This window comes from Gallus gallus, chromosome 1, assembly GCF_016699485.2.
Source record: "Gallus gallus isolate bGalGal1 chromosome 1, bGalGal1.mat.broiler.GRCg7b, whole genome shotgun sequence".
Classification (NCBI taxonomy): Eukaryota; Metazoa; Chordata; class Aves; order Galliformes; family Phasianidae; genus Gallus; species Gallus gallus.
This window is the reverse complement of record NC_052532.1, coordinates 104840430-104867930: the sequence shown is the minus strand read 5'-3', so window position 1 is coordinate 104867930 and position 27501 is coordinate 104840430. Positions and strand designations below refer to the sequence as shown.

The window sequence follows — 27501 nt, the reverse complement described above, 5'->3', positions numbered from 1 at the left end:
TGAAAATGTAGCAACAGAGTTGTTCACATTTTAATGTACATACACACTGGCAGGTTTTCTCCACTCTTTCGTACCTGTTTGGATATGTGACATTAGGTGGTGCTCTCCCAGGGTAATTCTCATTAAGCCACCGATTTGCAAGTGCCTGCTGGATGTTTGGTCTCTTTGCAGGATCTGGCTCTAGTAGAGATCGTAGAAAGTTTACAGCCGCTGTGAAGAAATCAAGAAAAGACAATAGCTATGTCATATAATTTACAACTTACTTAACACAATAGTTGGGTTGTTATGCCATGTAGCCTGACCAAGAACATACTAAAATGCAACTTTTTCTATACAGTATGCTCAAATGTCCTGGAAAACAAAGAAAGCTTGATAGAGAATTGGTAACTGAAATAAACAAAGATTTATAGAGTCATAAAGGAGACGAGAAAAAGCACCTTTTGTTCTAGAGCTTGTTTGAAGTTTCTGAGCAAGCTAGTCAAAACTTCATTTTTGTTTGAGAAGTGAGGTTATTAGAAAATCACTCATACAGAGTGTAGAACAGAGACAGACTGGGGCTGAGTGGAGAGGAGGGGAGGGATGGAGAGCAGGGAGGAAAGACATGGAGAACTGAGTTATCTGCTCCCACTGACAGGAGAAATTCTCTTCTGGCTTCCATCCAAACTACAATCAGTTGCAGGAGGTTTTAGCCAAATTAAAAGAGTAAAATTAATGGCCTTCATTTTTTTTTCAAATACTGAACTTTCAACTTTCAATGACATTCAACCATCCCTTGGGATTTTCTTGCAAAAAACCTCAAAAGTAGTTTTCCTGTATTTGTAAGTCATGTGCTTCTTACATGCTTATGAACAACAAAATCAAGTGATTTGCTTGAAGACTCAAAATAAGCGAATGTCTGAGTTGAAAATACATTCTGTTTTAACTGTTTCTGGTCCTTATTCCTCAAATTACCAAGGTTAGATTCAGTTTATCGACTACAAGTCAATGATGAGTTAACTATGTCCTCTGCCATTCCCTACACAAAAGACAAAGAAACCTAATTCTGGGAAAGCCAAAACCAGAATGATTTTGTAGAGGAGATACAGTCAAGTAAGATACCGAGCGCACCCTGAATGATGTCAATGGCAACCAAAAGACAGAAATGATGGCTGAAGCAGTTTTCTCCAGCTTGGAAGGACAGCACTTTGGAGACTTTTTTCCACCTCATTCTGCTACAGAGCTACAGTTCACTCCCTAGACTCTCCTGTGCGTGTCTTATCTACTTGACTCCAAATCATGCAGAGACTTTGTGCAGAGACCTTGGGCAGTAGTAGTAGTAAAGGACCACTGGCGTACTTTGCCCGTGACTTGGTGAAATATTTAATATCTTTGGATTTTTGGTCAGAGTCCATCCCTGGAGGTGTTCAAGACCAGGTTGGATGGGGCCCTGGAAAACCTGGTCTAGTATCAGATCTGGAGGTTGGTGGCCCTGCCTGTGGGGCCACTTGACGATCCTTGGGGTCCCTTCTAACCTAAGCCATTCTATGATTCTATGATTTTGTGTGGGAAAGAGTTAAAGAGCCTGAAATGAAAATACTGTCCCCTATTCTGAAGGACAGCAGCCGTGACCCGTCTTCTTCACCAGCACCACGGTAAAACCCTTGTGAATCCTTCCTCCCATGTTCAGCTGAAGGAGAACAATATGCCTGCTCACAGTGTATTCACCTGGAAACAGGAGCCTAGACACAGTGCCACTGCCTTTATGAGATTCTCTTCTACGAGACTTCTTTGTGTTTGCCTGGCTGTCGACCCAAGCATTTTCAGGTCTCTGAGCCCAAAGTGACGGGCTGGCTGGGCTGATGCATCAGAGCAGAGCAGTGGGCAAGGGAGGGTTTCTCATCAAATAAAGTCAATATTAGATGTGATAGGTGCCAAGACCTAACAGCATGGATAACTTCTAGTTTCACCATCCTGCAACCATCGGACATCAGCCAGAGAAGGCCCTGAGAGGATATCCATTGCAATGGAGGTCTAGCACTGAGAAGTTTATATTAGGAAGAGAGAGAGTTATGATTATGTATTTACCAGTCCAGCTAGGCATGAGCTAGGTGTTTTCTAAGCTCTGTCTTCACAAATCACTGATTTATGTGAGGTACTTCACTTTAAATCTTTCCCAACATTTTTGTTATTTTCTTACGACAGTGATATTGTGGAAACAGCAGGAAGAGACTACATCCAAGTTCATAAATCTCCTGCAAGCTGATGTTAGGGCTGTTCCCTGTGTACCCTGAAAGCCCGCACGTCAACACATCTTGGGCGCCAACCCCTCCGTTACGGGAAACAAGCTCCCCATTGTTCTGCCATTTTAGTTCCTCTCTTCCCAGTGCTTCCCGCTAGAAACCACATGCATCCCACGGGTTCAGAGCACTCTTCTTAACACAAAACAGCCCCTCCCCAAACCAGCCACCATCCCCCTCAGCCCCCACATCAGCTAACAGCTACTTAAAGATCCTGTTTTTTTCCCTTTGGCAAAAGACAGACTGATTAAAGGCGGCTTGTGAAGCAGTATGAAGTGCAGCAGGTTCAGACCAGGGGAAACTGATTCCAGAGAAGGGAGCCCTCCAGAGAAGCTCCTTTGCCAGTCCTACTCGGGCAATAAGGAGAAGGTTTGTAGCAGCACCTTTGCTCACCTGAGCTGTTAGGTAGTAGTAAGAAGAATGAGTCTTTTTCAGTTAGCCACACAGCTGCAGGACAGCAAAATTAATCCCTCGGGAAGCAAACATGAAGCGAATGAACTGGTTTTTGGACCCATCTGAAGCTGCTTTTCATGCTGAACCAAGTAGCTTCATGAACAAAGGATGCTGTGAATTATCCCTCCAATGCTTCATTATGTGAGGGAATGTGAAGGCCTCATTTATGACGAACTCGAGGACAGCACTAATCTGATTAGCCAGTGACCTGCACTTGATGGAATTTTGTTTCCATGGTGTAACATTGGGGCAAAGTTTGCTCTTTAGATAAATGAGAGATTAGTACCATGAGAAAAAAAAACAACTTTCTCTTCAAACTTCTTTAATAGATCGAGTTCAGTAATGAACAGAAATGGGGAGAGCTTCAGGTATGGACTACAAGACCTCTGTTGCTTCCATTTTCTTTGTCATGAACAAAATGAACTTAGTGTCTTGTTTAGAGGATGCCGCAATATGAGCGGGTGCCTGACTAAAATCAGGCATATAGCTGTTGTTTATGAAACTGGACAGAGAAAATGAAATAAGGTCATTTAATTTTACAATGCCTGAGTAAGCTCTGAACTACAGGCATGGACAGACGATTGCTTGTGTTTGTTAAGAATTTGCACACACCTCCACGTGACAGCACTGCCTCTCCGCTCCTGACAGCGTTAACATTTAGCTGAGCTGCAGTAACTTCTCAGGACAGATCTGACTGACTGAGGTGGTGGAGTCACCATCCCTGGAGGTGTTGAAGAGCCGTGTGGATGTGGCACTGAGGGACGTGGGCAGTGGGCGTGGTGGGGGTGGGCTGATGGTTGGACTGGGTGATTGCAGAGGTCTTTTCCAACCTCGATGATTTTATGATACAATGATAGCAATTAATCTGTATTTCACAGAAGAAACAGAAGTTATCAGGTGACCCATGTGTTCTTGAAGTTTTAAGTGACTGACTTCTGAAGGCTTTTAAAAGGTAATGCTTCTCCTCTGCTGCAAAAGCATGGGATGCACAGTGGCACGTGTGGTAGACAGTGTTTGACAGGCTTTAAAAAGGGGATCACATGTAAGTGATGATTAAAAGACAGTGTGTCACTTGATGCTACCTTTCAGACTCTCAGATACGAAAGATGGGATTTTCTAACAAAAATTCCATCATCTAGACAGAAAGCTTACCAAGTGAATGAGCTAAGGATTAAAAAAACACCTTTTTAGACAGATTCTTTAGTCTCAAATGTACTTCTCCATTCTGAAAGGAAGACCATAAACACACAGAAGCAGTACATGGAGAAAAAAAAAGGAACGTGTGCAAGGTGAATATTAACTTCCTTAACAACTGAACTCTGCTCACCTAAAATCAATAATCAGATAGATCTGTTGTATAAGCAGCTTAATGAAAAACTGTTTCCTAAGTGGGAAAATCAAATGCTAGCCCCTCAGTTTTCCCCGTTGCTACACAGTTCCTTTGGGCGTCCATAGTCACACAAAACTGTAACTAATACAAACAAAGCATACTCTTGTTGAGTGATAAGAACAGGTACTTTTACACAGGAGCCCTGCATCCAGAAGCTGTGAAGTTAAGTGTTAAAAGAGAAGACAAGGAACAAGCGAAACATACTACTACAAAATACCTCTTCTGCAATCTCTATGTGAATTTACAGAAAAAGAAAACCTGATTTATGAAAAAGAAGATCCCTCTACCTAAGAGGTTAACTAATAGAACAATTTGCAGGGCAGAGCAGCAGATTTTCTATCTACTGACCCAAAGTCTAAACGTGGCTGGAAGAAATGTCATCTTAAATCACGGTTTGCCATGTTGGTGAATGTGCAAACCTGCTGACTTAAATCAAGGACTGACGCATACCTTTGTTCACACTTTGTTGAATAAAGGTTAACAAGTTTAAATCTGTTCCATTAATTTTCCATCATCCCTGAAAGCTCAAGCTTCTACTTTTCTCAGAGGAGAAACAAAACACTGTTTTCATTGGAGACCATAATGACAAAAGATGCGACTGTGAGAAAATTTGATCTCAATAATACAACTGTAGGATGAATGAAACAGTAAAAGGAAACCTGTCAAAAGTAGTACTATCTATATTGCTGCACAAGGTCTGGTCTTCTCCAGGCCTTTCATGGGTGATTCAGACTTCAACATGAGTTCTCCCTGTAAAGTCAGTGAAACCTCCCACATAAAGATAGCTGTGCTTGAAACAAAACAATGATTGGGAAGGCAGTCCATCAGTTCAAAGCTACTGCACAGCCATTAAACAACAGCTGTTTTCTGGTAAAAGCCTCACTATGGGAGGTCAGTTCAGTAAACTATTTGGCAAACTTGGCAAATCTTTACAACTACATCCAAGTCCCTGAATTCAAGAGCAATGTTGCAATTGATGCAAAAGATTTGGCTTCTAGATCACTACAGTGTGAAACAGTTAGTATAATCTTTATTTTAATGTACTCAGTGGGGCTTCTATGTATGGTAGAATGTTCAAACAGCGGTTTTGTGCAACTGAATCCTACAGGGGAGTCTCCAGGACGGGAAGAGCATGTACTCCAACCGCATGAAATACAAAGCAAGACTGCAGCATCCCATCACTTGTAAACCTACCACTTTACAACATGCCAGCAACATGAATTGCTGGCAGAAAACATGTACTTTGTACAGATGCTGAGTGAAAGAGGAACAACACATTTCACTTCATTCACAGATAACCCATGTGAGAAAATCCTTAACTATCTATTTGTTCTGCAAGCAGGGAAATCTGTACTTGGAGAATCCATCTTGTGAAACAATTTGCAAGGGCTTTTTCTTATACCCCATCACAGTGGTTTGCCATAATCAGCGTACTGACTGAAAATACATGACCATTCACCCTTTCTCTATTTGCAATCTTTTAATTTCCTTGCAAACAGTCTGCCAGACAAGAACAGAAGCTCTCCATGAACATCAAATTTAGCACACAAAAATAAAACCAAAGTACAAAACATAGTTTATTCCAAATGCTGACACAGTCTTGCTATAAGCTGAAAAATGATTCTGTTGCCTAGTGACATGGCTTTGAAGAAAAATTAATTTTTCTAATATTAATGCAACAACAGTTCTGCATTTTATGAACACACAAAGTTTATCACAGGTCACCATCCCAAAATAACTTTCTGTGTGTGTCATTATTTCATGAGGAATGTGAGGTCATTCAAGGTAGCTTACCCAAGCCATTCTATGATTCTGTGATCACACAATCCTAATCATGATAACTCCCTAGAATGTGTTACTCCAAAATAATGCGTTTATATATCCATAACCTACGCTAAAATATTTGAACATGCAAAACTGACCGACTATTCTGTGAAAGCAATTCCACTGGCTTTCACAGATTTGTTCCTCTCTCATATTCAGTACAACTTGGAGTTTCTCCAGCTTACAGACAAAAGTTAAAGCAAAAGGAGTTATACTGCAACAAGTCCTGCAGATCTTCTCAAGACTAAAATGAAGAAGAACATTGTTCACGATTGGCATGCCATGCTGGTAACACGAATTGCAATCCAAAACTCAGTGCAATGGTTCCAACCAACTGGATAGGTCTGAACACACTCTTTTTGATTACCTGTGGAGAGCTGAGTGGGAAAAGGGTTCATTTCTTTGTCCACCATTTTCTGGTATAAAGCTCTTAAGCTGAATGGCTCCACAGTAAAAGGTAACGTTCCAGTCAACATTGCGTACATGTTCACCCCACTAAAAGAAAACACATAGAAAAAGAAACCAAAATAATCAAGAACAAGGAAATAATTAGGCTTAGATTTTCTGACTGTATGTCATCTTTAATGTCCAGCAGTTATTAAAAAGCTCTCTCTTCTGTTGTGCACAATGACTTGGGCAAGAATTTGCAGAGGTTTGCTCATGGAGGGTCAGGCAACTTGTAGGACATAAGCTGGGACTCATAGAACCGAGCCCAGCTGTTAGGCAAATTCTTAACTCAATTTTGCTTCACAGTTATGTCTCCCATCAGGCTGCTTAAATGCCATGCTTTCAGCAGCCTTGTCCCACTGCTGCCCTGGGTATGGTATGACTGCCTATGTCAACAGGAACATCACTGGTCCTGGTTCAATGCACAAAGGTTTCTGCTGACCCTCATGGCCTCTGGTGCAGCACAAAGATCAGGTGTGAACAATCACATTTTTCAGAGCAGAAAACTTATTGCTTATTTATACCCAGCAGAGCCAGCGATGAAAAGTGGATTCTTACTCTTTTCCCTCTTAAAAGAGCTTCAAATTCAATTGAGTGGAATTCCTTCCTTTTGGGAATTGGTTTCCCCAGTCTGCTGAATGAATGCATGCGAACAGAAAGAAACCAAACCAGTGTGCTTTTATGAACTATGATCACAGCAACCATTTGTTCAGCTATGAGGAAGGGCAGGGGTTAACCATATTTTTTCTTCTTAGATGAAAAAAAAAAAAAAAAGCAGGATATTATTACTGGAGAAGTTTAAATGGTTTACAGGAATGACTGTGCTCTGTTTGCATTCCAGTACCAGTAAGAGCATTCCTCAGGGCTGGTAATCTCACCCTTGATGTGGAGGGATGGCCCACTGTGGGGTAAGAAATGAAGTAGCTGCTTGACAGTTTAGCTGTGGGTCTCCCTGGAGCATGGGCTATAGGATCAGGCTTCCATAGGGGAAGTTCTCAAGCGTCTTCAGGTATCACGGTGCTGACCAATATGAGAGATTAATTTGATCCATGTCCTAGTCTCATATATAAACGACGGCCAACCTTTCTTAGAAGGAGCAGCACTTATACAGTACTTTCTATTTCCAGAGCACTTCAAACACTTCAAGTTGGGAAACAACACAATTCCATAATTTTATTTAAATTTATTAATATTATCCCCAGTTCACTGGTGAGGGAAAACCTTCAGATACTAATAAAAGCTAAAAGTTAGCTGATTTCATCTAATCTTTCTTCAGGATAGGCAATGATAACTGACACCATAGCCAACAGGAGGGCAGAACACAATCTGTAACAGCACCGCAAGTAAATGGTATGACTCCGGAACACCTTTTTAGCTTCCTCTGTCACTGCCTATTCTTTTGCCTGAACACTGCGAGGTGCTCAGGATTACACATTTTCTGGCCATTTCTTCTTCCCTTCTAACTGCTATGCTTTCAAAGTGATGACTGGAATGGATTTCACATCTTCTGCCAGACTTGACTGTGTATAGTGCACAGAGACTGTGTAAAAGCTTGAGGATCCTTCAGGGAAAATGAAAAAAAATGTTCATCATCTTGTGCCAGAAGACACAACATGTGTCTCACTAACGTGTCTCAAAGTCATCGATCAAGTTGGGCTTTACTGCAATCACACCCTGTTCTGCTTTCTATCATTCTACATACGGTTATGCAAAGCTCTATTTCAAACCAAGATATCTGTACAAAATAGTTCAAAGAGCCATGCTAATGAAACAGATTTTCTTGCTTATTTCTCATTTCAGCAGTCAGTAACAATAAAAGTAACAAATGATAAACTAGAGAAGTAACTCACATGGACCAAACGTCTATTTTGGGCCCATATTTTTTCCTTGCCAGAAGTTCAGGGGCTGCATATGCTGGGCTCCCACACTGGGTGCTGAATGGATCAGAATAACCCAGGATGCCTGCACAGTTGCTCAGTCCAAAGTCTGTGAAAAGCAAAGAGACATAGTTATGAAAGAGACAGATACAGCAAAATTGTTCTGAAACAGAAAAGGGAAAAGGCACATTTTTACCAAAAGCTATGCAATGAACTGCCTAAGAAAAATTCAATCACATGAAAAATTTTCTGCAATTTGTGCTAAATAAAAAGAGATTTTGACAAGCAACAAAAAGTCTCAGAACATGCACGAGTATCAGTTTTATACACAAAGCAACTGTGTTTCACTCAAAATTGGACAGCTCAATTGGAGCTGAGTTTGTGCCATGCAGTACACGATGGCTATGGGGAAGAAACTAGCTTTGGGTAGTCAGGGGTTCCGTACTGTGGCAGTAGTTTGCTAAGAGGCCAAGTATTGCTTCTTCAACGTTTTCCTTTATTTCATTTAAAGGAGCCATCAGATTTAAGGCAGGGAGGTTGCTTTCTGTAACTACTACACACAGTAAGGGTTGCAGTGTCAGCATTTCAACTCTAAAACAATGCAGGGAGATCTTGGAGCAAGAAGGGAAATGTGTTGATTTGGCTCTCTCCCTCCCTTTCTGTCTTGAATTATGCAATTTATGGCCACTGGGTGTATCTGATGTTCTCTGCTGGCAGGAACAGCAAGGGACTGGCAAACGTTGGCATCGTGAACTGATGAGGAGCAAGACGTGGTCCCTCAGCACTGAAGGAGACTGCAGTTTGACAAGCGCTCTCTGCCAGCCCAAGCCCAGGCTGGTGCCATGGAGGGTGTTCTCCCCATCTCCTTTGTCTGCTCCAGTGCTGGTATGGCTTCAGGGTGAGCTGCGTTTCAGAAGGGATCTTGAAAATTAAACACTAAGCGAGAAATTAGGAGAGAGTAGCTGCGAAAATGGCCTGTAGCTCGGTCGGCAGCAGTGGCAGCAGAGGCCGGGGGCAACATGCAGTCAGAGTGTGTAGGCCCACCCTGCCTGGTGGCCCATACTTGGCTTGGTAGAAAGCAATTAAGGAGTCACAGCATCGGAGATGACAAAGGAAAGCAAGGAGGAGTTGCACAGGGTCTTGAAAGAGAACAAACAACCTGCTGGTGAGGCCTCATCTGCTGTACTTTGTTCAGTTTTGGGTGTCTCACTACAAGAAAGACATGGAGGCCCTGGAGTGTGTCCAGAGAAGGGCAGCAAAGCTGTGAGGGGTCTGGAGCACAGGTCTGATGGCAAGCGGCGGAGGGAGGTGGGGTCGTTCAGTCTGGAGAAGAATATGTTCAGGGGAGACCTCATCACTCTGTACAACTGCCTGAAAGGAGGTTGTGCTGAGGTGGGGGTCTTCTCTCATGTAACAGTGATAGGACAAGAGGAAATGGCCTCAAGTTGCAGCAGGGGAGGTTCAGGTTGGATGTTAGAAAAAAACATTTCTCGGCAAGAGCAGTGAGGCAGTGGCACAGGCAGCCCAGGGAGGTGGTGGAGTCATTGTCCCTGGAAGTGTTCAAGAGCCGTGTGGATGTGGCACTGAGGGACGTGCACTAGAGCAGTCACAGGCATGGCCTGACTGTTGGACTGGATGATTTTACTGATCGTAAGGATTATTTGATTCTATGACATGACAAAGGGGAAGAAGAGTGGCAAACTCACAAGGATGAGGGCAATGTGGGCAAAGCTGACAGGCTGGGAAATCTGCCTCTGCGGCAGGGCAACGTATCCATGAGTAGAAGACTTAGAATAGTCACAATCCAAGATGTTCACATTTATTAATAGCTTGCTATTGATGATAGCTGCAACAAAAATACTAGTATCAAGAACACTGACATCTGTTTATCTCCTTTTCTATTCATTCAGTCTTCTTAAAACTTCTCTGAATATTGGTATGTTTAAAATGAAAATGGTCTTACATATAAATAAGGCAGCTCAAAGATGCAGACCACTGAATCTCGCTCCTATAGACTCGTGTCTTGCATCCACACATCTCATAACGTAGCAGCCTTCTGGGTGTGCTACCCACCTGCTCGACTGGGCTCAAGCATTGCATCTTGCAGACCAAATACGAGAAGCAAGTGCTGAGCCCACACCTCCCTCCACTAATAAGGGTCTCTCTCCCTTATTTCCCTACTTATTTGCATGAGACTTGAAGTAATAGCCTGTCCTTTAGTATTCAAATCATGCCAAATATGACAGAAATCAGACAAGAGTTAATAACCTTATGGTATTAAAAGCACCCTGGCAAGGCATTCACATAAGCCTTGTTCCTTTATGAAATGGGGCTAAAAACAAATAATGTTTACAAAACATATACATATAAAGGTCACTGTGTGATTTGGAGTGTCCAAAGAACAGTGTGGACTGGTTGACTCTCTGAGAGGGAAGCAACTGCAGCACAACCATATCTAAACTGTCAAAGAGGCTCAAAGGGCTTTGCTGGAGCGCACTGTAACAGCTGAGGGGAGGATCAAGGCAATTTCCTTGCCTCTGATGGAAAACAATTGTCTCTGTACACTGTTTATACATCTTTGTTAGGTATGCGTTATCCCTGGGGCTTATACAAATACTTCTGAGGAACCACTTAATTAATTTATTTATTAGCTATGGCCTGAAAGAGGTTATGTCAACTGTTAAATACTTTAAAAAACTCCTACAATGTATTAGTCATGGTCTTTATCCTACTGTGACATATCACCTCAAAATTACTTGACTGCAATACAGTCAAGTACATAAAGCTTTACAATCAAGTACATAATGTTTATATATTGACTTGCTGTAAAGTAGCATCTGCTTATCATTATCAGTGGAGGTATACTCTTGTGAAAGTTTTCACTATCCTATTCACTTAAACTACAAACATCTCATGGATTCGTGCTCATTCATTAAAGCTCAGCTGGTTTACTGTCTTCTTTTTGTCTTCTTTTTTTTTCTCATGTCTGTTGGAATTAAAACTGTGTGCAAACACATGCAGACTGGAGACAGGGATTTCATTGCAAAATAAATGGGAATATTGTTATGAATACCATAGCAGCACATCTCAATCACAGGCTGATTTGCATTAAGGATGCACTTTTAATCTCAGTAAGAACAGAATTACCACTAGCACTGATAACTTTACTGCTACTCCTGTCTTTGTCTTGGGCTTCTTTCAGTAAGCCTAGCTAATTACAGAATTCAGATCAAAGGCCATACTTGGTTTTCCAGCGTAAATATTATGACATGGAAGCACCACCACCCCCACTCTTCATGCTATCGAAGTATCGCATTACGCTACTACTTCTCAACGCCTCCAGGAAATCAACATTACAACATTAAGCTATGGATACATGGCTATCTCTGAAGCTGTGACAGTTGGGATGTCGAAGAAGCTGTTTAATAGCACAAGGCTTAGTACAAAGTGAGAGCTCGTGGGCAAGTTTGACCTCTGAGTATGCCAGCAGTGCTCCAGAGACCTCAGCAGAGCTACATGTAGGCAGGGTCCTTGTGGTGCTGCAGGTCCTTGAGCAGACAGCCGAGGGCTTCACACGCTCTTTGAGTGACCTTTCATGGCACCTTTATCAGACACCTGCCATCACTGGCTGGTAGATAAAGAGAAGTGAATTACTTCCAGCATTTCCACTACTGATGTTCTCAGATTTGAGACTTACCAGGCATCTAAGAATAAGCCCACTTAACGCAGCAAATGGAATTTTTCTAATAATACTATCTAAGAATACATTCTAGCTAAAAAGCGTCATTAAGCAGCTGGATGAAGAAAGGCACTCAAGGGATTCAGTTCTCGCTGAAATGCATGAACAAGTAGGAACTTTCAATGTCAGTTTACATTACATTTTTTATCTTCCATTTTTAGATGCTACAGCGTCTGCTGCTGCACCAGACATGGAGAGTACACTCCTACCCCAAAGCAGTTAATGTGAGCTGCTTTGTAGCTCGGTGTCTTTCCTTGAAAGCATGAAAAGCAGTACATAACCCCTCAAAACACTCTTCGCTAGCGGTGAACTTTCCTGGGCTACACTACATGACAACGAAACTGATCCATCACGTTTCTAGGAAGACGCTACACAACATACTTTACTAAAAGTGGAATGATCTGAGTGAGGGAACAAGCACGGAGGGGAAAGAGAAGAAAATGATCAGGTAGATTCCACCAGCCCCAGACAGGTGCTGAAACATTTCCCTTGCGTGAGTCGCACGGAAGCAGGACGTGGGACATTCAGTTCGTACCGGAAAACAAATCCTAACTGTCTGGGGCTGTTTAATCAAGTAGTGGCTTCTCTGGAACATTAGATCAGAGATTTTCCTTTGGGAATGGGAGGAGAGGAAACAACGGACTTCAGCTGACTGTTGACAAAATGCAAGTGTTTGAGCTGACTGTGACTTTCAATCTGTTTTTGCTTACAGTGAAATTATTACTAATAAAGTAACCTTTATTTTTCAATAACATACCCAGCTGGACAGTGGGATGTAATTGCTTTGTTTTAAAATACATACCGTGTACAATCTGCTTAAGAACATCAGGCTGCAGACCTGAAGACAATTTATCTCGCTGCTAGCTCGGCTACAGATCTGTCTCTTTCTCTATGCATCCCACACCACCCACTGTGAGGAGACCTTTCTATGCAACCGAAGCAACTTCAACTGCACGAACGGCTCTGAAGTTCTTTTTTGGCATGTGAGTTTAAATTGAACACATATCATCTGATTAGATTTGGTTTGGGATGTCAAGTTCACATAGCGTTGTGTAATCAAACACTCAATAACAGGAAAGTTATAGAAATTCTTTAAATCTATCAGATGTTCATACAGCACTGTTGCAAACCATCTGGTCTCACTTATCCGCTAAATCAAGATAATGGGTGGTATCCATCATTACTGATGAATGATTCATGGTAACATATCAGTATCCTCTTGACCCGTAACTGACGTAATGCAGCATTCTCTTTTGCTGTTATTTTTCCAGAGACATTTGATTCACTACAGAGTACCGAATAAAAGTTGTGGTAATTCTTCTAGAGACTGAATTCCCTAAGTAATTTTTAAGTATTTCAAATTTAATTAACCACCCTCTTCTTGTTTGTTTGGAGACGTATGTGCTTTATACATCACAGCGACTGTCCATTTGACCTCAGTGTTAAGTGTTTTTCATCCCTTCTCAGATGATGAAACCTTTTGAAGAGAGTCAGGCAAGCGTTTTAAGTCTGCAACCACAGACACTGCTGTTGGCAAAAGTGGAGGCAAGGAAATATATATAAATGTTTATTATTATTTTTTTTAACGAAGGGCATATTTTCCTTTCAGTGCACACATTAGCATTAATGGGAGTTATGCAAAGGCAGTGAGAAACTACACCCACAGATGATTAATCTAAAATGTCTGCTCAACTTGAATGAATTGAGCACTGCATACAACTGATTCCTGAATACAACAGAGTCTCTATTTTTTAATTAATCTTTTCATTTTCTAAACAGCCCTCTAAAACAATTTCTTTCTGGGTTCTAGAATTGAATTTAAGGAATATAAATAGAAGACCAAATTTTGCCAGCTGCTAAAAACGTGTGTGACTCCCACTGACTTCAGCAGAAGCATATGCATATGGGGGCAGAATCCATCCCTCCGTAAATACGAAACGATCAAGATAATAAAATAAATGACTTCTGTGGTGCTAGTTTTCTAATTCCTTCAAGGTTCCTAATTTAAACAGGAAAGTCACTAGTTAGAAGATGAAGGATTATGCCCATACCCAGTTAAAGCTGAAATAACTGGAACATTTTTTCACAAGAAGCTGTCAGGAACAGCTTGACTGCTATCTATACTCTCCCAGCTCCTCTCTGCAGCAACATTAGCGGTTGTCACATGGAGGGTTATGAAGTCTCAAAAATTCCCTTTATAAAACCACCAATTTTAATTGCTGGAATTGCCAAACTAGGTTCATACCAATGAGCTTGATATTGTTGTCTTCATCTAGCAACAGATTTTCTATCTTCAAGTCTCTGAAAGAAAGAAAATATTTTGAGTGAGCCTCTGAAATAATGAAGCAATTTCCCATCACTTTCATCAGTTTCTTTACAAGATGCAAATATAATAACGGGTATTATGAAACCAGCACACACAGTTTCACATTCAAAGCAGAAAGCTCCATGCACTGTATTCTCTCCATAATTACCAGTGCCTTCACGCACAGGTTCACCCCAATTCTTCATGCACAAAATGAATTTACAAACATTTGGCAGTATCTCCTAATCAGATTCTTAGAATTTCTTATGCAAGTCTGCAGAAACCTCGTACAAGGAAATCTTTCAAATCTGCTTTTCAACTGCAGGTCATCTTCTCATTACTTCTGATAACCAAAGCTCCTTCAATAAACCGTCTTCTGAAGATACCTGAGGACCCAAACGGCTCTTCTCTGCTACTGTCTACAATGCTGGGGGCCAGAACCAGCCTTTTGGGAGGGAGGAGAAACAAAACCAGTCCTCTTCTACATCATCACTAAATGTCCTGCTGACACATCAAATGAAGTAAGTGCTCACAAGTGCATGTGCTCTTCATCATTTATGAATGTGGTTGTGTTCTCCTACATCACATTCTGTTTAAAAAAAAATCCCAGAGATCATTCCTCACCCTATTCCTCCTCCCATCACCCCTCCAAGAACAAATCCCAAACTCCAAACTGCTTAAATACAGTATAAGAGTTAATTATAACATGAAAAATCATTTAGGTTGCTATACAACCACTCCATGACTTCTAGCAGTTGGCTGTGTCTTTATTACAAGATTTTTTTCTGCAATCCAGACGCAAAATATTTCTAACTATTAGCATGCTGGGAGATCAATAGCTCAGACTGGCAGTGATACCTCTCCCAGTATGCTCTGGAAAAAAACTAGATAATAAAGCTATCAGCTATAATTATGGGAAGGCAGTGACATCCATGGTATTTTGCCTCTGTAAGGCAAAGAGAGTAATGAGGAATGCCTCTATTGCAGATGAAGATAAAATGCTTAATAAAGTAAGACAAGTAAACCAACCAAGCCAAACAAAGCGTAAAGAATGTGGGAAAAGAGGAAAAATAGCTGTGACCAACTCCAGGCCTTTTTTAAAATGTTCCTCTTCATTTTATGTCCATGCTATGTTTCAAATAAAACTGTGTAAGAAGAGTATCTGCATGTAGGATGACACTCACTTCATCAATACAGCCACAAAGACCTTCCCAAAACAGAACAGATGTTTCCATACCCTACTCAGCCCTTCTTGCAGATTTTCCTTACTTCATGTACAAAAAGAAATTGGACAGATAATACATATACCTATCAAAAAAAAAATTATTTTTTGTGTGTGTGAATTTCAGCTATTCGGTAGCATTCCTCTTTTTGCAGGAGACTTCGTACAATACAACATGCTACAGATCCTCTCTGCCTCCTCCAAAGGGAGCTTCTGCCGTATGGCAGCCACCACGGCTGAGCAATTGCTTGGTACAAGAGTGATATGCCTTGCCAGATGGATCCAGATCAACCCACTTCTGCTTCCCCCCACTGCCAAAAAAGGGTTTATTTCTTCACGTGTCTTGCCTTTATTGCTTGCAGATGGAGATTTTTCCACAGACAGTGTGATTAGCCTCTATAAAGATAATGGGGCTGGGCAATTAATGGGGGAGAGTGCCAAAAAAACAGCATGGGAAAGAAAAAAAGACTTGAAAAATCAATAGAAATAAATGGGGCTTTGAGTCATACACTGAAACACTCAGTGCAATCACTCAATGAAAGAACCACGGAGATCTGGAAGTTCTGAGTACCTTAAACATCAGCAAAGAAAAGGTAAGCTTTTAATACTAAAGGAAAGAGGATGGAAAGATGAAAGCTGTAAGCTGAGGTGAGAAGACATGCAATTAGAATAACAAACGAGCAACAGAAGAGCTAAAAACAAATGCAAGATATTTAAAAGTATTCAATGTTAAAAAACAAAAGCAAGGATAAATATTAAGGGGGAATCTTAGAGCTATCAGAGAAAAATAAATAAATATAGCCTCGGTATAGACAGCAATCAGACCTGGTTAATTAAAGCCATTCACCCACATGTCTGCTCTCAGCAGACTTGCCGGTAAGTGGTAGCTGATCAAACAGTTCATACGTACTGCATTTTTGTCAGTCCACATCAACACGAAAGCCCTACTTTTGGTGTGATGCTAGAAACTACAACAGCGTATTTTCACTCCTTGGTACAGCCTAATGAGAAGATTCCACGTTAACCAGACTCAGCAAGACAAAGCCAGTACGAAACCAGATCAAGAAAAACTGGACTAGACCATAGTTGGAGAACCACTGCAGCAATGGACACAGACTTCCCAGTGGGCACAGGGCAGGACCATGCAGCAGCCCAATCCCTCTGAGCAGTCAGTCCACCAGCACTGCACACAGAAGACCAGTGCTGATATTCAGCAGGAATCTGGCACCCATAGCCAGGGCTGAAGGACTACAAACAGAGCCTGCTGGTCTGGACAAGGACCAGGCGAGTTGGGATGGAGGAGTTATTCTGTGACTGCTTTAAGTGACTTTAACAACACACCAAATTACCTGCTATTTCGTTTTGACAGAAAGTGTAACTGTACAGTCTGGTTTTATATCTGTTTTAAGGTCACCTTGTAGAGACAAGACAGATTTTCGCTCAAGTTTCTAAATGCTTTATTATGTGAGTTCTGTCTGGTTCCAACTTAAGTGGATGGACAGAGTTTTTGGTTTATCGTTATTGCTATTGTTGTCATTGTATTTACCTGACTTACCTGAGTCACTACTTGCTTTGAAAGTTTACATTAATTTGCTGCAATGGGAAAAACAGCACCATTGCAGTCAAAAGTTAGGGAACGCTGAATTTTATGCACAATATTATAATCAGTTTAACAAACAAACAAACAAAAAAAAACCAAACATTCCACCATATTTATTCTGGGATTTATTTTATTATTATTTTGCTTGTTTTTAACGGCTGTATAGTTCAAGGCAGCATACAAGCTACTTGCTGTGACTCACATAACACTTGAAGTCCTTGGAAGTCAATGGGAAGTCCCAGAGCAATTAAGTACTAAGCATACACACAGGTCCCTGCAGGTCCCCATCATTTTGCATGTGGCTTGCACTTTTCAACAGGTTTGTGGAGTTGGACACAGCTGCTTTGTGACTGGGAGGGCTGTGCAGCTGTGGAAGTAGCACAGTAGGTGGAATCAAGACTGGGAGAAAACAAAGTTGCTGGAGACCTTCAGTTTCCCTCCTTGAGAGTGGGACCTGCTCCATAGGCTAGCCTGCTTGGGTTTGGAATTTCTTCTTTTGTTCACAGGGCTGATTTTTCCCTGGCTCTGCGTAAAGCTTCACAGACCACTTTGGAAACCCCTACTCAAGCGAGCAACTCCACTGAGCAACATGAGCCTGCTGCATCGAGCAAGCCATCGCAGACTCGTGCCACATAAAATCACAACTCAACTACCAACCCACAAGCTCACTTTGTAGCCCCATGAAAGAGCTGGAAAGGGTGCGGGGACTTGGGTCCATCTTCATCTTATGAGGCGCTTCAAAGACACTGCTTTGTATCAAACTGTTATTTCCTTCTTTTTGCTTCTATCAGTCACAAAGTCCCTGAGTTCAATGCGGCTGCATCTGTAAACGCGGGTTTCAGTCCATTGTTTTTACTAACACAATGTTTAGTTTGTTTACAGCAGAGCAATCCAAGAGAGAATGCCCAAAGGTAGTTTTGAAATGTGACATAAAATAGAAAGACAAACCAGCTTTGCATTTCAAAAGGAGACTTTGTTCTGTAGTGCTGTCACAAATACTGCATCAGCAGGCAGACTACTGGCACTTAAAATTAATAGGAGGGGAGTTACCAAGGCCAACATGCCAAAGCAGCGGGTACCAAGGCAGGACTCCTGTAACACCCTGAGCAACTGCATCGTGACACCACCTTACTCGTCTGGGTGTGCCAGGGAAAAGACAGGAGACTACAGAATAATATAAAAACTCTGCTCAAAACCTCAGGTATATTCTTTTGTCTTTCAAACTCTTCTTCTGCTTTTAATTACAAAACGGCAGTGGAGGGTATGAATATACTGCCACAGAGACTGGAGAAGGGGGAATACAGAAAGCTACCTTCGCTACCAATACATTATTAAATTCTTTTCTTTGACATCCTGACAGTAATTGCACTGAATGGGATTGAATTTTGTTAAAATGACTTTAAAAGGGCTGTTGAGAATTTCCTGTGGGATGCAGTTGCAAGCACCAAGGCTTTCACTTCGTTTTCTCTGTTGCCCTTACTCTCCCAAGGGGCTTATTGTTCATCCTGCCTCTTGACAGCATGAAGGCCTGTGTAAACACCCCCTGAAAAGAGAAAGCTTCACCAGATACTGCCATTTGGGTTTGTTTTCCTCTGTCAGAGGGAAAGATAAATATTCCTACCTGATTCACAGCTAAGCTTGTTGCAAGTGTATTTTTAGCAACCAACCAACTCCGCTGATAAAAGGAATGAAACACAAACGATTATGTGAAATTATATTTAGAAGAGCAGCATTTTCTTTTTCAGGAAAGCAGTCAAAGAGTTCTGAAAACCGGACTCAGCAAAGAGGCCGTTCCTGCACTGGGGAGCTTGCAGATCTTGTACACCATAGGAAATGAAATACTTCTAATTTAAAAGAGAGTCAAACTCATGCGTGGGTTTTTTGCCCTCTCAAAATAAAATGAGACTTACTGATGTTTTTTTAGGCTGCTCTCATGTCCTACTGCTTCCTAAAAGAAGCACTGCTTCTGAGTTCTGGGTCCCAACTCTTGTCCAAAGATCTGTGTGCTTTTCTGTCATGCCAAGGCTTGACTGAAAATTGTGAAGCTGGCTGAGTAACATTCATCAAATAATGTATTCCGATTTCATACAACTTATTTTTGGCTTCCTTTTCACCCTGAATTACAGCAGGCGGCAAGCGATCCAGATTATTCCCTGTATAATGCAGACAAAATGCTGGTGACTTTTGTAATCAGTGGTTCAGGGAACACTTTTTCAATGCTCTACCCAAATCGGTGTGAATGATGCAAGTGTTCTGAGAGAGGCAAACAGCACACCGCTTCCCGGCCTACAGCGCCGTGTTTTGTTTCACACACAGCGACTGCAAACGCCCACAGATCGCTGCCACCACCTCAATGAAAGCGCTGTTATTTTTACCTGCTTTAAAAATAACAATAACAACAACAGAACACTGTCATTTCATCCAGGGTGAGCATGAATCAGCCTTCTGCACTATTTTTTCCCCCCCTCTTCAGCTGAGTAGTCTGTTTTTAGAGCTGCGGCAGTCAATAGCCCAAGAAGCTGAAGGACAGCTCTAGCGGTGACTACCAGTCCTTCCCCCATCTCCCTGCATGCAAAAGAGGGAGAAGAAATCTGGATTGGGCTGCCCATGGTTTTTTTGTGTGTCCATGCTGCCCTACGTACCTCGTTAACAGCGTGAGTGAAGATGCTGAACAACTAAACTAGAGAAAATGTTTTAACAGTAAAAACGGGATTGGGCCTGCTAGTTATCTGGATGAATAACGTGGGTCTAAACCTTCTCTGATCAAGGAGGGAACCATCCTGCCAGCCCCCCATAAGTGCACTGGACATCATGCTGGAAAGAAGAGGGCAGATCTTCCAGTGAGAGGCTCTGCTGCTAGCAAACCCAACGCTGCTGCTAAAAGCTCAACATCCTCATCTCTTCCTGACAGGTTTTTCTCCGCCCATGTCAGAAACGTTGACCTTTCTCCTTCTCCCTGAACCCCTTTCCATATATATGGGATACGAATTCATCCCCTAAAGCAATAAGTAGATTTTCTCCTTTCTGATGCCCCAAACTGAGGGGTTAATAATTTAAAAAGGTCAGCAGTTCAACTGCTGATAGAGAACCTGCAGGCTAAACCTGGCTGCTGCTCAAATATTTGTATTACAGTGGTACCAGAAGTTTAGCTCAAGATAAGACCTCAGTGCACCCGAGGTTATCTGTGCTCGTAGCACCAATCCTTAACGAATCACAGGGAACAAGCAGAGAGACCTCAAGACCAAAAAAGCAGCTTTTGGGGCATGTGCCAGGCCAGATGCATCCAATAGTATGGCCCGGTGGCAGGCAGCCCAGCACACAGCTGGGCACAACTGGGGGGCTACTCCCTGCACAGCAGCCCTGTGGACTGGTGCCTATGACAGCTCCCATCTTCTATGCTGTAATCATGGTTTAGGAGACTAAGATTCAGAGCTGCAAAAGTATCCAGGTGCCTGGCTCCTGATACTGAGAGGATGGGGCCTACACAACTTGCTTGGTGTCACATGGGAAGTCTGTGGGAGTTCAGACTTAACTCCAGTTGGCCCAAATTTAGAAAGTGTGGTCTCTTTCTTAGACAGCACCCTATAAATACACCTAAGAACAGAATAAGAGACATACTGGGTCAGACCAAAGGTACACTCAGCCCACCATCCTCCTGTCTCCATAGCAGCCAAGAGCACGGAATTGGAGAAGGAAACAGGGACAGGCAGTCATGTGTGATATCTCCACCTGTACTCTTCCAGCCTCTGCCAGGTGCTGCTCATGGACTTCAGACAGAGGTATGGTATGGCTATATCTCAATCTGTAACCCTCACCAGACTTCTGTATGATTAACTCGTCCTATTTCTCCCTGAGTCCAGGTGAACTTTTAACTACAGCATCCACCTGCAAAGAGATCCACAGCCTGCTTATACACTGATTAAAAGAAGGTCCTAAAGAAACACATAACAGAGCATCAGCTCTGGGCTCCTCCTGAGAAGATACTGTGAGATGAACTGAATAGCTGCATACTCTGGACTGTACTTCTCTTCCTCCAGTCTCGTGAGGTCCCATTGAAGCGATAAGATTAGTGGAAAGAGCAGTGAAGGACAAATGAAGGACTTCTGTGGTACCAATCGGGCTTCAGATTGGACATTAGGACTGATTTCTTCTCAGCAAGAGCAGTGAGGCAATGGCACAGGCTGCCCAGATAGGTGGTGCAGTCACTGTCCCTGGAGGTGTTCAAGAGCCGTGTGGATGTGGCACTGAGGGATGCAGGCAGTGGGCGTGGTGGGGGTGGGCTGATGGTTGGACCAGGTGATTTTAGAAGTCATTTACTTAATGATTCTATGGTTCAACCCAGCTGTGTCATTGACAGATGTTGGGCAAATTGGTTCATCTCCATACATTGCTGCATTTCCACCACCAAAACAGCAGATAGAACCTTCTCAAAGGAACAGTGCAGCTGCTCATTAGGTAACAGTGATACAGACCTTCAGAGGCAAAACAGTACTAGAGTAGTACAAGTCTATGCTTAAGGACATGGAGTTGGTACAGCTCTTGTGTGCTCACCTAAAGTTAAACTTTTAGGCAAGCGCTTTCTGGAGATACCTTTATTGTCTAAAATTTGAACATCTAAACAGTATCATAAAGATGAGCCAAAAAGCTGTCTGGAATACGTTTTGAAAAGGAAGTCACCTTGCTACATAAATACATGCAGAGATAGCACTTCTGGGATAAGTTTGTTCCAGAGAGGGCTTTTAAGATTACCTGTGAACTACACCTGCCCGATGAAGATGTTCTACTGCCAGAATGAGCTGCCTGATGTATTTGCGTGCTTCATGTTCTTCAAGTCTCTTTTTCTCATAGATCTTGTGCATCAGGTTGCCACCAGGGCAAAGCTCCATGACAAGGTAGTAGCTGTTTTCAGTTTCCAGTATATCCAGCAGCTGGGCGATGTTTGGGTGGCGGATCATCTGTTGGATCTGCCCTTCCCGTCGTAGATTCTTGGTGACATAAGTGTCCTTTTTGGCTCTCTTCTTGTCAATTACTTTCACTGCCACCTAGTGAAAAATGGAGGAGAGGGGGTTGTTAGCGATCATAATCGTCATCAATTGCTTTAACCTTGCACAAACAACCTCAAAAATAAAAGTAAATAAATAAAACGATGTCATTCTCAACTGATACACCATTGTTTCAGGCACAGCTACCCAGGTCAGAGAAACAGCTGCTGTTGCAAGCCCAGCCTCCACTGACAATTTAGCTCTTTATCCCCTTGAGCGATGACAGATAAAAGTTATTGCGAGGAAATCAGTAACAAAGGGCAGGCGACAATGTCATTAACCATTCCCAAATACTCAGCACACGCAACGCTGGACATTTAATGTCATCCGCTTTCTGAGAAAGTCTCCAAGCTGATATTTACAGGATGTGTCATGTTTGGCTTTTCCCCACGTAGGCCGTACGACTTGAGATTCTATGTTTCCATGACAAGTTTCTTAAACTATAGCCAAGTGTTAGCTTTTACATGATTGAAAAGAAAAAAAAAAATTACCATGAAAAACAAAGTTATTTTGGTACCATTCTCCTGGCACCTTTTTTATTCCCCCCTTCTTTTAAAGCAAACATGAGAAACAATCTCCTTGTTACCTCTATAACCGAACAACTTTGCAAAACCCTAAAAGGCAAAACCTTGTTTTTAAATGTAACACTATACAGAGCTGTCCAAGTCAACCGAAGCTCATCATGAAAGCACGTAACAGAAGTGAGGAGACTTCACATTACAGCATTTGCTACTCCCCACCCAACTGTTTTCATTCTCACTGCTGGTGCAGAACACCGCATGAGAACAAAAGGACGAGGCCAGCAGTGATACAGCAGGCTTAAAGAGCCCGATTCCTTTTATTGTTTTAACAGAAGTACTAAATTATTTCAGTAAAAGTATCTGCTTTGATCTACTTCAAATTTGTAGATATCTGTTCATTGAGATTTCTTATTTAGAGTGGGTGCTGCAGACTTCCAGGTCATCTGTGCCAGATAATGATTTAACAGCATATGCCAGCTGAGCAACAAAGGCGCTGCCGAATCCTCCTCCCTTGCTCATTTCCTCAGAGCTCTGCAACAAAGGAAGAAGGAAGTCCTTCAACGCATGCACCGAGCCCCAACAGCTCAGTGATTACCGAAGTGACAGTTGTTCGTTTGCCAGGATGAGAAGAGGGAAATGCTGTGCTTGGTATTCCTGTGTGACACTGAATTTTGCATGGAACTGATGGAAAAGGTTCTTGTTTGCACAGGTACGAATCCAACCAAAGGCACAAAAAATGCCACAACCCCGCTGCCCTCCATGAGTGGGAGGCACAAAGACGCTACACTTGCATCTTTGCTGCGTGCCTTGATTTGGCCTGCGAGGATCTCCTGCTTCACCTTACTCCTACAACAAGAAGGAACAAGAAGAAAGCCCTGGAGTTTTACTGACCTGACTGCTAACTCTCAGCACTCAGACAACAGCCCAAGTCAAACAGGCATCTCTCCTCACAGCTGATGAGCTACCCACTCACAGCATGCTTCCAGCTGCAGCCAACTACATCATCGCGATTCATAGCATTGGAGGCTGCTGGTCTTCCACAGCAGGCAGACAAAGCTACTCACAACACAGCTGGCCATCCTCCTCACATGGGAAATGCCAAGCACACATCAAAGCATGTGGCAGCTCCCAGCTTGGCTGGCCTTACCTTGCTTTCTACAAGCAAACGAAAGGTCAAAGTAGCGAACGATTTGGTTTTTCTTCAGAAAACAAAAGCAACCAAAAAAGTATGACAACAAAAATAGACCCAGATCATTTGACTGACTGAGTCAAAGACAAGTTTTTATTGGCAGAGGAAGTGAAGAATAACAACCAGAAGTCAGTGTCGTGGTATACATTATTATCTGGATCCATTTCTGCTGTTAGAAGATTATTCTAATGAAATACCTTTGATAAGAAGACAAGGCTAAACACCACACGTGTGACAGCTGCCTGGGTGAAATGTGGAGAAGCATCAGAGCCATAAATGCCTGGAAGCTACATTCCTGACTAGTCACATTAAAGAAAGATCATTTCATTGCGAGATAAGACAACGGGCAAATCAGAGCTCTTCTTAACCATTCCTGAAAGCCTCAGGTGATTCACCAAGGAAACGGTCTTAAATTAGTAAGTTCTTCCATCTAGTGAGATAAAACCAAGAACACAAAGGCTTACATAGATTATTTGGACAGCAAACCACAGAAGTCATTCTGGTGAGGACAAACAAATTAGTGGGTAACAGAAACATGATATACCAGTTTGTTTGCTGGCAGCACAACACAACCTCTGCTAAAGTTGGAAAAAAAAAAAAAAACCACACACCAAAATGTTGATATTTTCCACAGCTGTGGGATACACAATACGGATTATTAACAAAATGGAGCGGCAACCTGTTATACGTATCAGGAAGTCATCCTGAATTCACTGACTAAAAAAAGCACATTACTAAACGCACGCATATCTCCTACACAGGCTGAGCTGAGCTGTGGGCAACAGGAGCAAACACCTGAAGCTGAGAGACAGAGCCAACCACATGTACACGCTTACTTACCAATTTCTTCACTAGAACAAAGAATTTGCTCTCTGTGCCTTAAGGACAAATTCTCTCATTGATTTTCACAGATGCTTGGACAGGCACCCTACCTATCTCAGCAGACCTGCCTTCATACCCATCTTTACTCTGGGCTACATTTCCAATACCTTCCACGTTCCTTGCACTGGGTCCAAGAGGTCTGTCAGCACAGCTAACAAAAGAGGCAATAACAGTTTTGTATCAACAGTGGCTTTGCACAGGGGAAAGAAAAGACTGAAATGCCAGTTAAGACTACAGGAGACTTACATTTCCCATACCAGACAGGGCACTGGTTTCTGTGCCATCTCATTTTGCTCCTGGAGGAGGAGCAGCACCTTTCTTCCTCTCCTAACTCCACGCTGCAGTACAGGAATATCTCAAATGGATGCCATTCTCCTCATCTCAGTGTTGATTCAAAAACCAAGATCTTTAAAGAAAACTTGATAGATCTAAAGGAAAAATACATAGTTGACCCCAACACATAAGCAGCCTATCGACTTCCATAGCAAATATTCTCCATAACTGCTTCAAGCTTTTGTACTTCTCCCTCTCAGTTCATCCCAGATTGTCCTTACTTCTTTCATGTATTTTCCTGCCCTCCTAGTCAATGCCCTTCCCTTTGCACTGCTCTTTTTGCTTTCGCTTTCTTGTAGGGTCCCTTTGCTTTACTAAATGAAATGTGTCCCATGGTACGAGAGTTGTGCAAATGGGTCCGTGCTGTCTGAGCTCTGGTCATTTTTGTGACTGTTTGTTCAGGTTTCTTGTATTTTCCTCAAATTTACAATTCGATTCTGAAGCATAAACAAGAATTCTAAGGATCAAACTGTGCACTCAGTAAGTCCAGGGTCAACTTAGCTCAATATCCCTGATTTTGAGTTCACCCAGAGTTACACCAGGGTAAGTGGAGATGGAACGTGCCCCAATGCGTTTAATATGCACAGCCTCTGAAAATTTCATCAATACACAAGGAAAACGCATGCAGAATAGAAAATACTGTAGATGTTACCTAACCATAAAACAAACGTGTTCAAGCTTTCATAACCTACTCCAGATAGAACAATTATTCTGTTTTGCTCTCCCAGGTTTCACGTAGGGGCTGTCTCCATCATGTCTATCACCTGACCTGAACTGTTGGCCAACACTGGCAAAGAACTAAAAAACACATGATAAAGCAAGTAATTATTCTGAATATGTAGCAACAGTGGCTCTCGACATTTAACACTTTGCTTTTGGGTAAATCTTTGCTGTGCAAATAAATAAATGGTTTAGATTATGCTGTGAGATACAGAGATGAATAACAGGCCATATATTTGGTTCCAGAATCCTAGAATTACTGCTGGAATGAATTACCTTCCAAAGTTTATGGTGTGACACATCATATGAGCAATTGCTGCTTCTCAATCGCTGCACTAAAATAGTTCAGGCTGGGCGAAAGCGTACTGGATGGGAGCTGAGGGGGATGTGTAAACACCACTATTCTGCAAAGATAGTTGGAGGAGGCAGTCACGATGCTTGCAGAACCCAGCAACTAGAGCAACATCAGCAAATACAGGCACGTGCCATCACCCAAACAAAGGCACACGTTTGACACATGTGGGTGGAGGATTTTTGCCAGTCAGTGTTTTAGGAGGGTTTCTGGAGCTGCAGAGAGAGGCAGGGGGTGGAGTTGGCTGGCACCAGACAGCACAAAAACAGTCACAGCAATGCCCTGAGAAAAAGCAGAAAAGAGACAGTTTAAAGGACCAGATGTTGCCTGGAGAAATCTGGGAGCACGGGCTTCAGGTGCTGGATGACTGCGGCATCCAGAGAAAGCACATTCTGCAACTCCTTTGTAAACAGCCATGCCTCAGCATAAGGAATTGAAACAAAGCACAGAAGGCAGTTCAGGGAAAGTAGCTGGGTTTCCCCACAATCCTACGCAAGGACAAACAATGCTTTGGTTCCTCCTTGTCTGTTCCATCCTCCACTTCTGTTCCCCAGTTACAAGGTGGAAAAAAACCTATTGATGTTTTTTCTGGATGGAGGAATAACTTACCCAAGCAGCACACCCCTGCCCTTGGATCTGCAAATACACCTCACCAGATCCCCCACAAAAGGCTAACAGTACCAGCATCCTGCTGCCAAGCCTAAGTCTGCCTTTTCTCCAGCACACATTGCCTCAGGCTCAGCTGGCCTGCAGCATGCAGTGGCTTTCTCACGAGCTCCCCAGGGAAGCCCCAGAGCCAATGCATAGGGCTCATATTCAAACACATGCAAAATTGACAGAGAGCAGTAAGTTTTTTAGTGGTTTTACAATAAAAATCTCTCTCTTTACCCTGCTTTTCCCTGGTGAATCTCAGGCTACATCTAGTTAAAGACATACCATAATTCCACCTGAATAAAACTTAACTTAACCATCATATGACTGCCAATGACTGCAGTCACATGGCAAGCTAGCACTCAGAGGACCCAGGTCCAAAAGCAGCCTTGGATTTCTTGCCTACCAGATTGAGTGTCTTCGTGCAGGCTGTCGCTTGGCAGAAGGATGCATCTCTAAAGAAGCAAGCCTTCCTGCTTGCCAGTAAATGGGTTTTCTCAACGACCTGTTTGCTGAGTCGAAGTCAAGAGGTCTTAAACAATACTCATGTCAGACACTTGCAATACCGACTAGAAGAACAGCTCCATCGCAATGGCACCAGTCTGACAAAAAAAAATGTTATAACATGTTTAACTTTACTGAGAACAGAAGACCGCACGTGACCTCACAAAATAAGGG

The 27501-nt window shown here is 42.5% G+C and overlaps 1 protein-coding gene and 1 non-coding gene across 4 annotated transcripts in view; both read right to left on the bottom strand.

Moving 5' to 3' along the window:
• HUNK (hormonally up-regulated Neu-associated kinase) overlaps window positions 1-27501 on the bottom strand; it is a 57173-nt gene that overhangs the window by 15773 nt on the left and 13899 nt on the right. For all 3 annotated transcript variants that reach the window (XM_015299710.4, XM_015299716.4, XM_046900846.1), the window contains 5 exons: window positions 21883-22175; window positions 14252-14307; window positions 8241-8376; window positions 6311-6438; window positions 75-210 (listed from right to left, as the gene is read on the bottom strand). In XM_015299710.4, coding sequence (XP_015155196.2) covers window positions 75-210; window positions 6311-6438; window positions 8241-8376; window positions 14252-14307; window positions 21883-22175 — 749 coding nt within the window. The remainder of the gene's footprint in view (window positions 1-74; window positions 211-6310; window positions 6439-8240; window positions 8377-14251; window positions 14308-21882; window positions 22176-27501) is intronic.
• Window positions 16629-16719, bottom strand: MIR1738 (microRNA 1738). Its single transcript, NR_035236.2, has one exon. It is a non-coding gene; the product is annotated as a microRNA 1738 (primary transcript).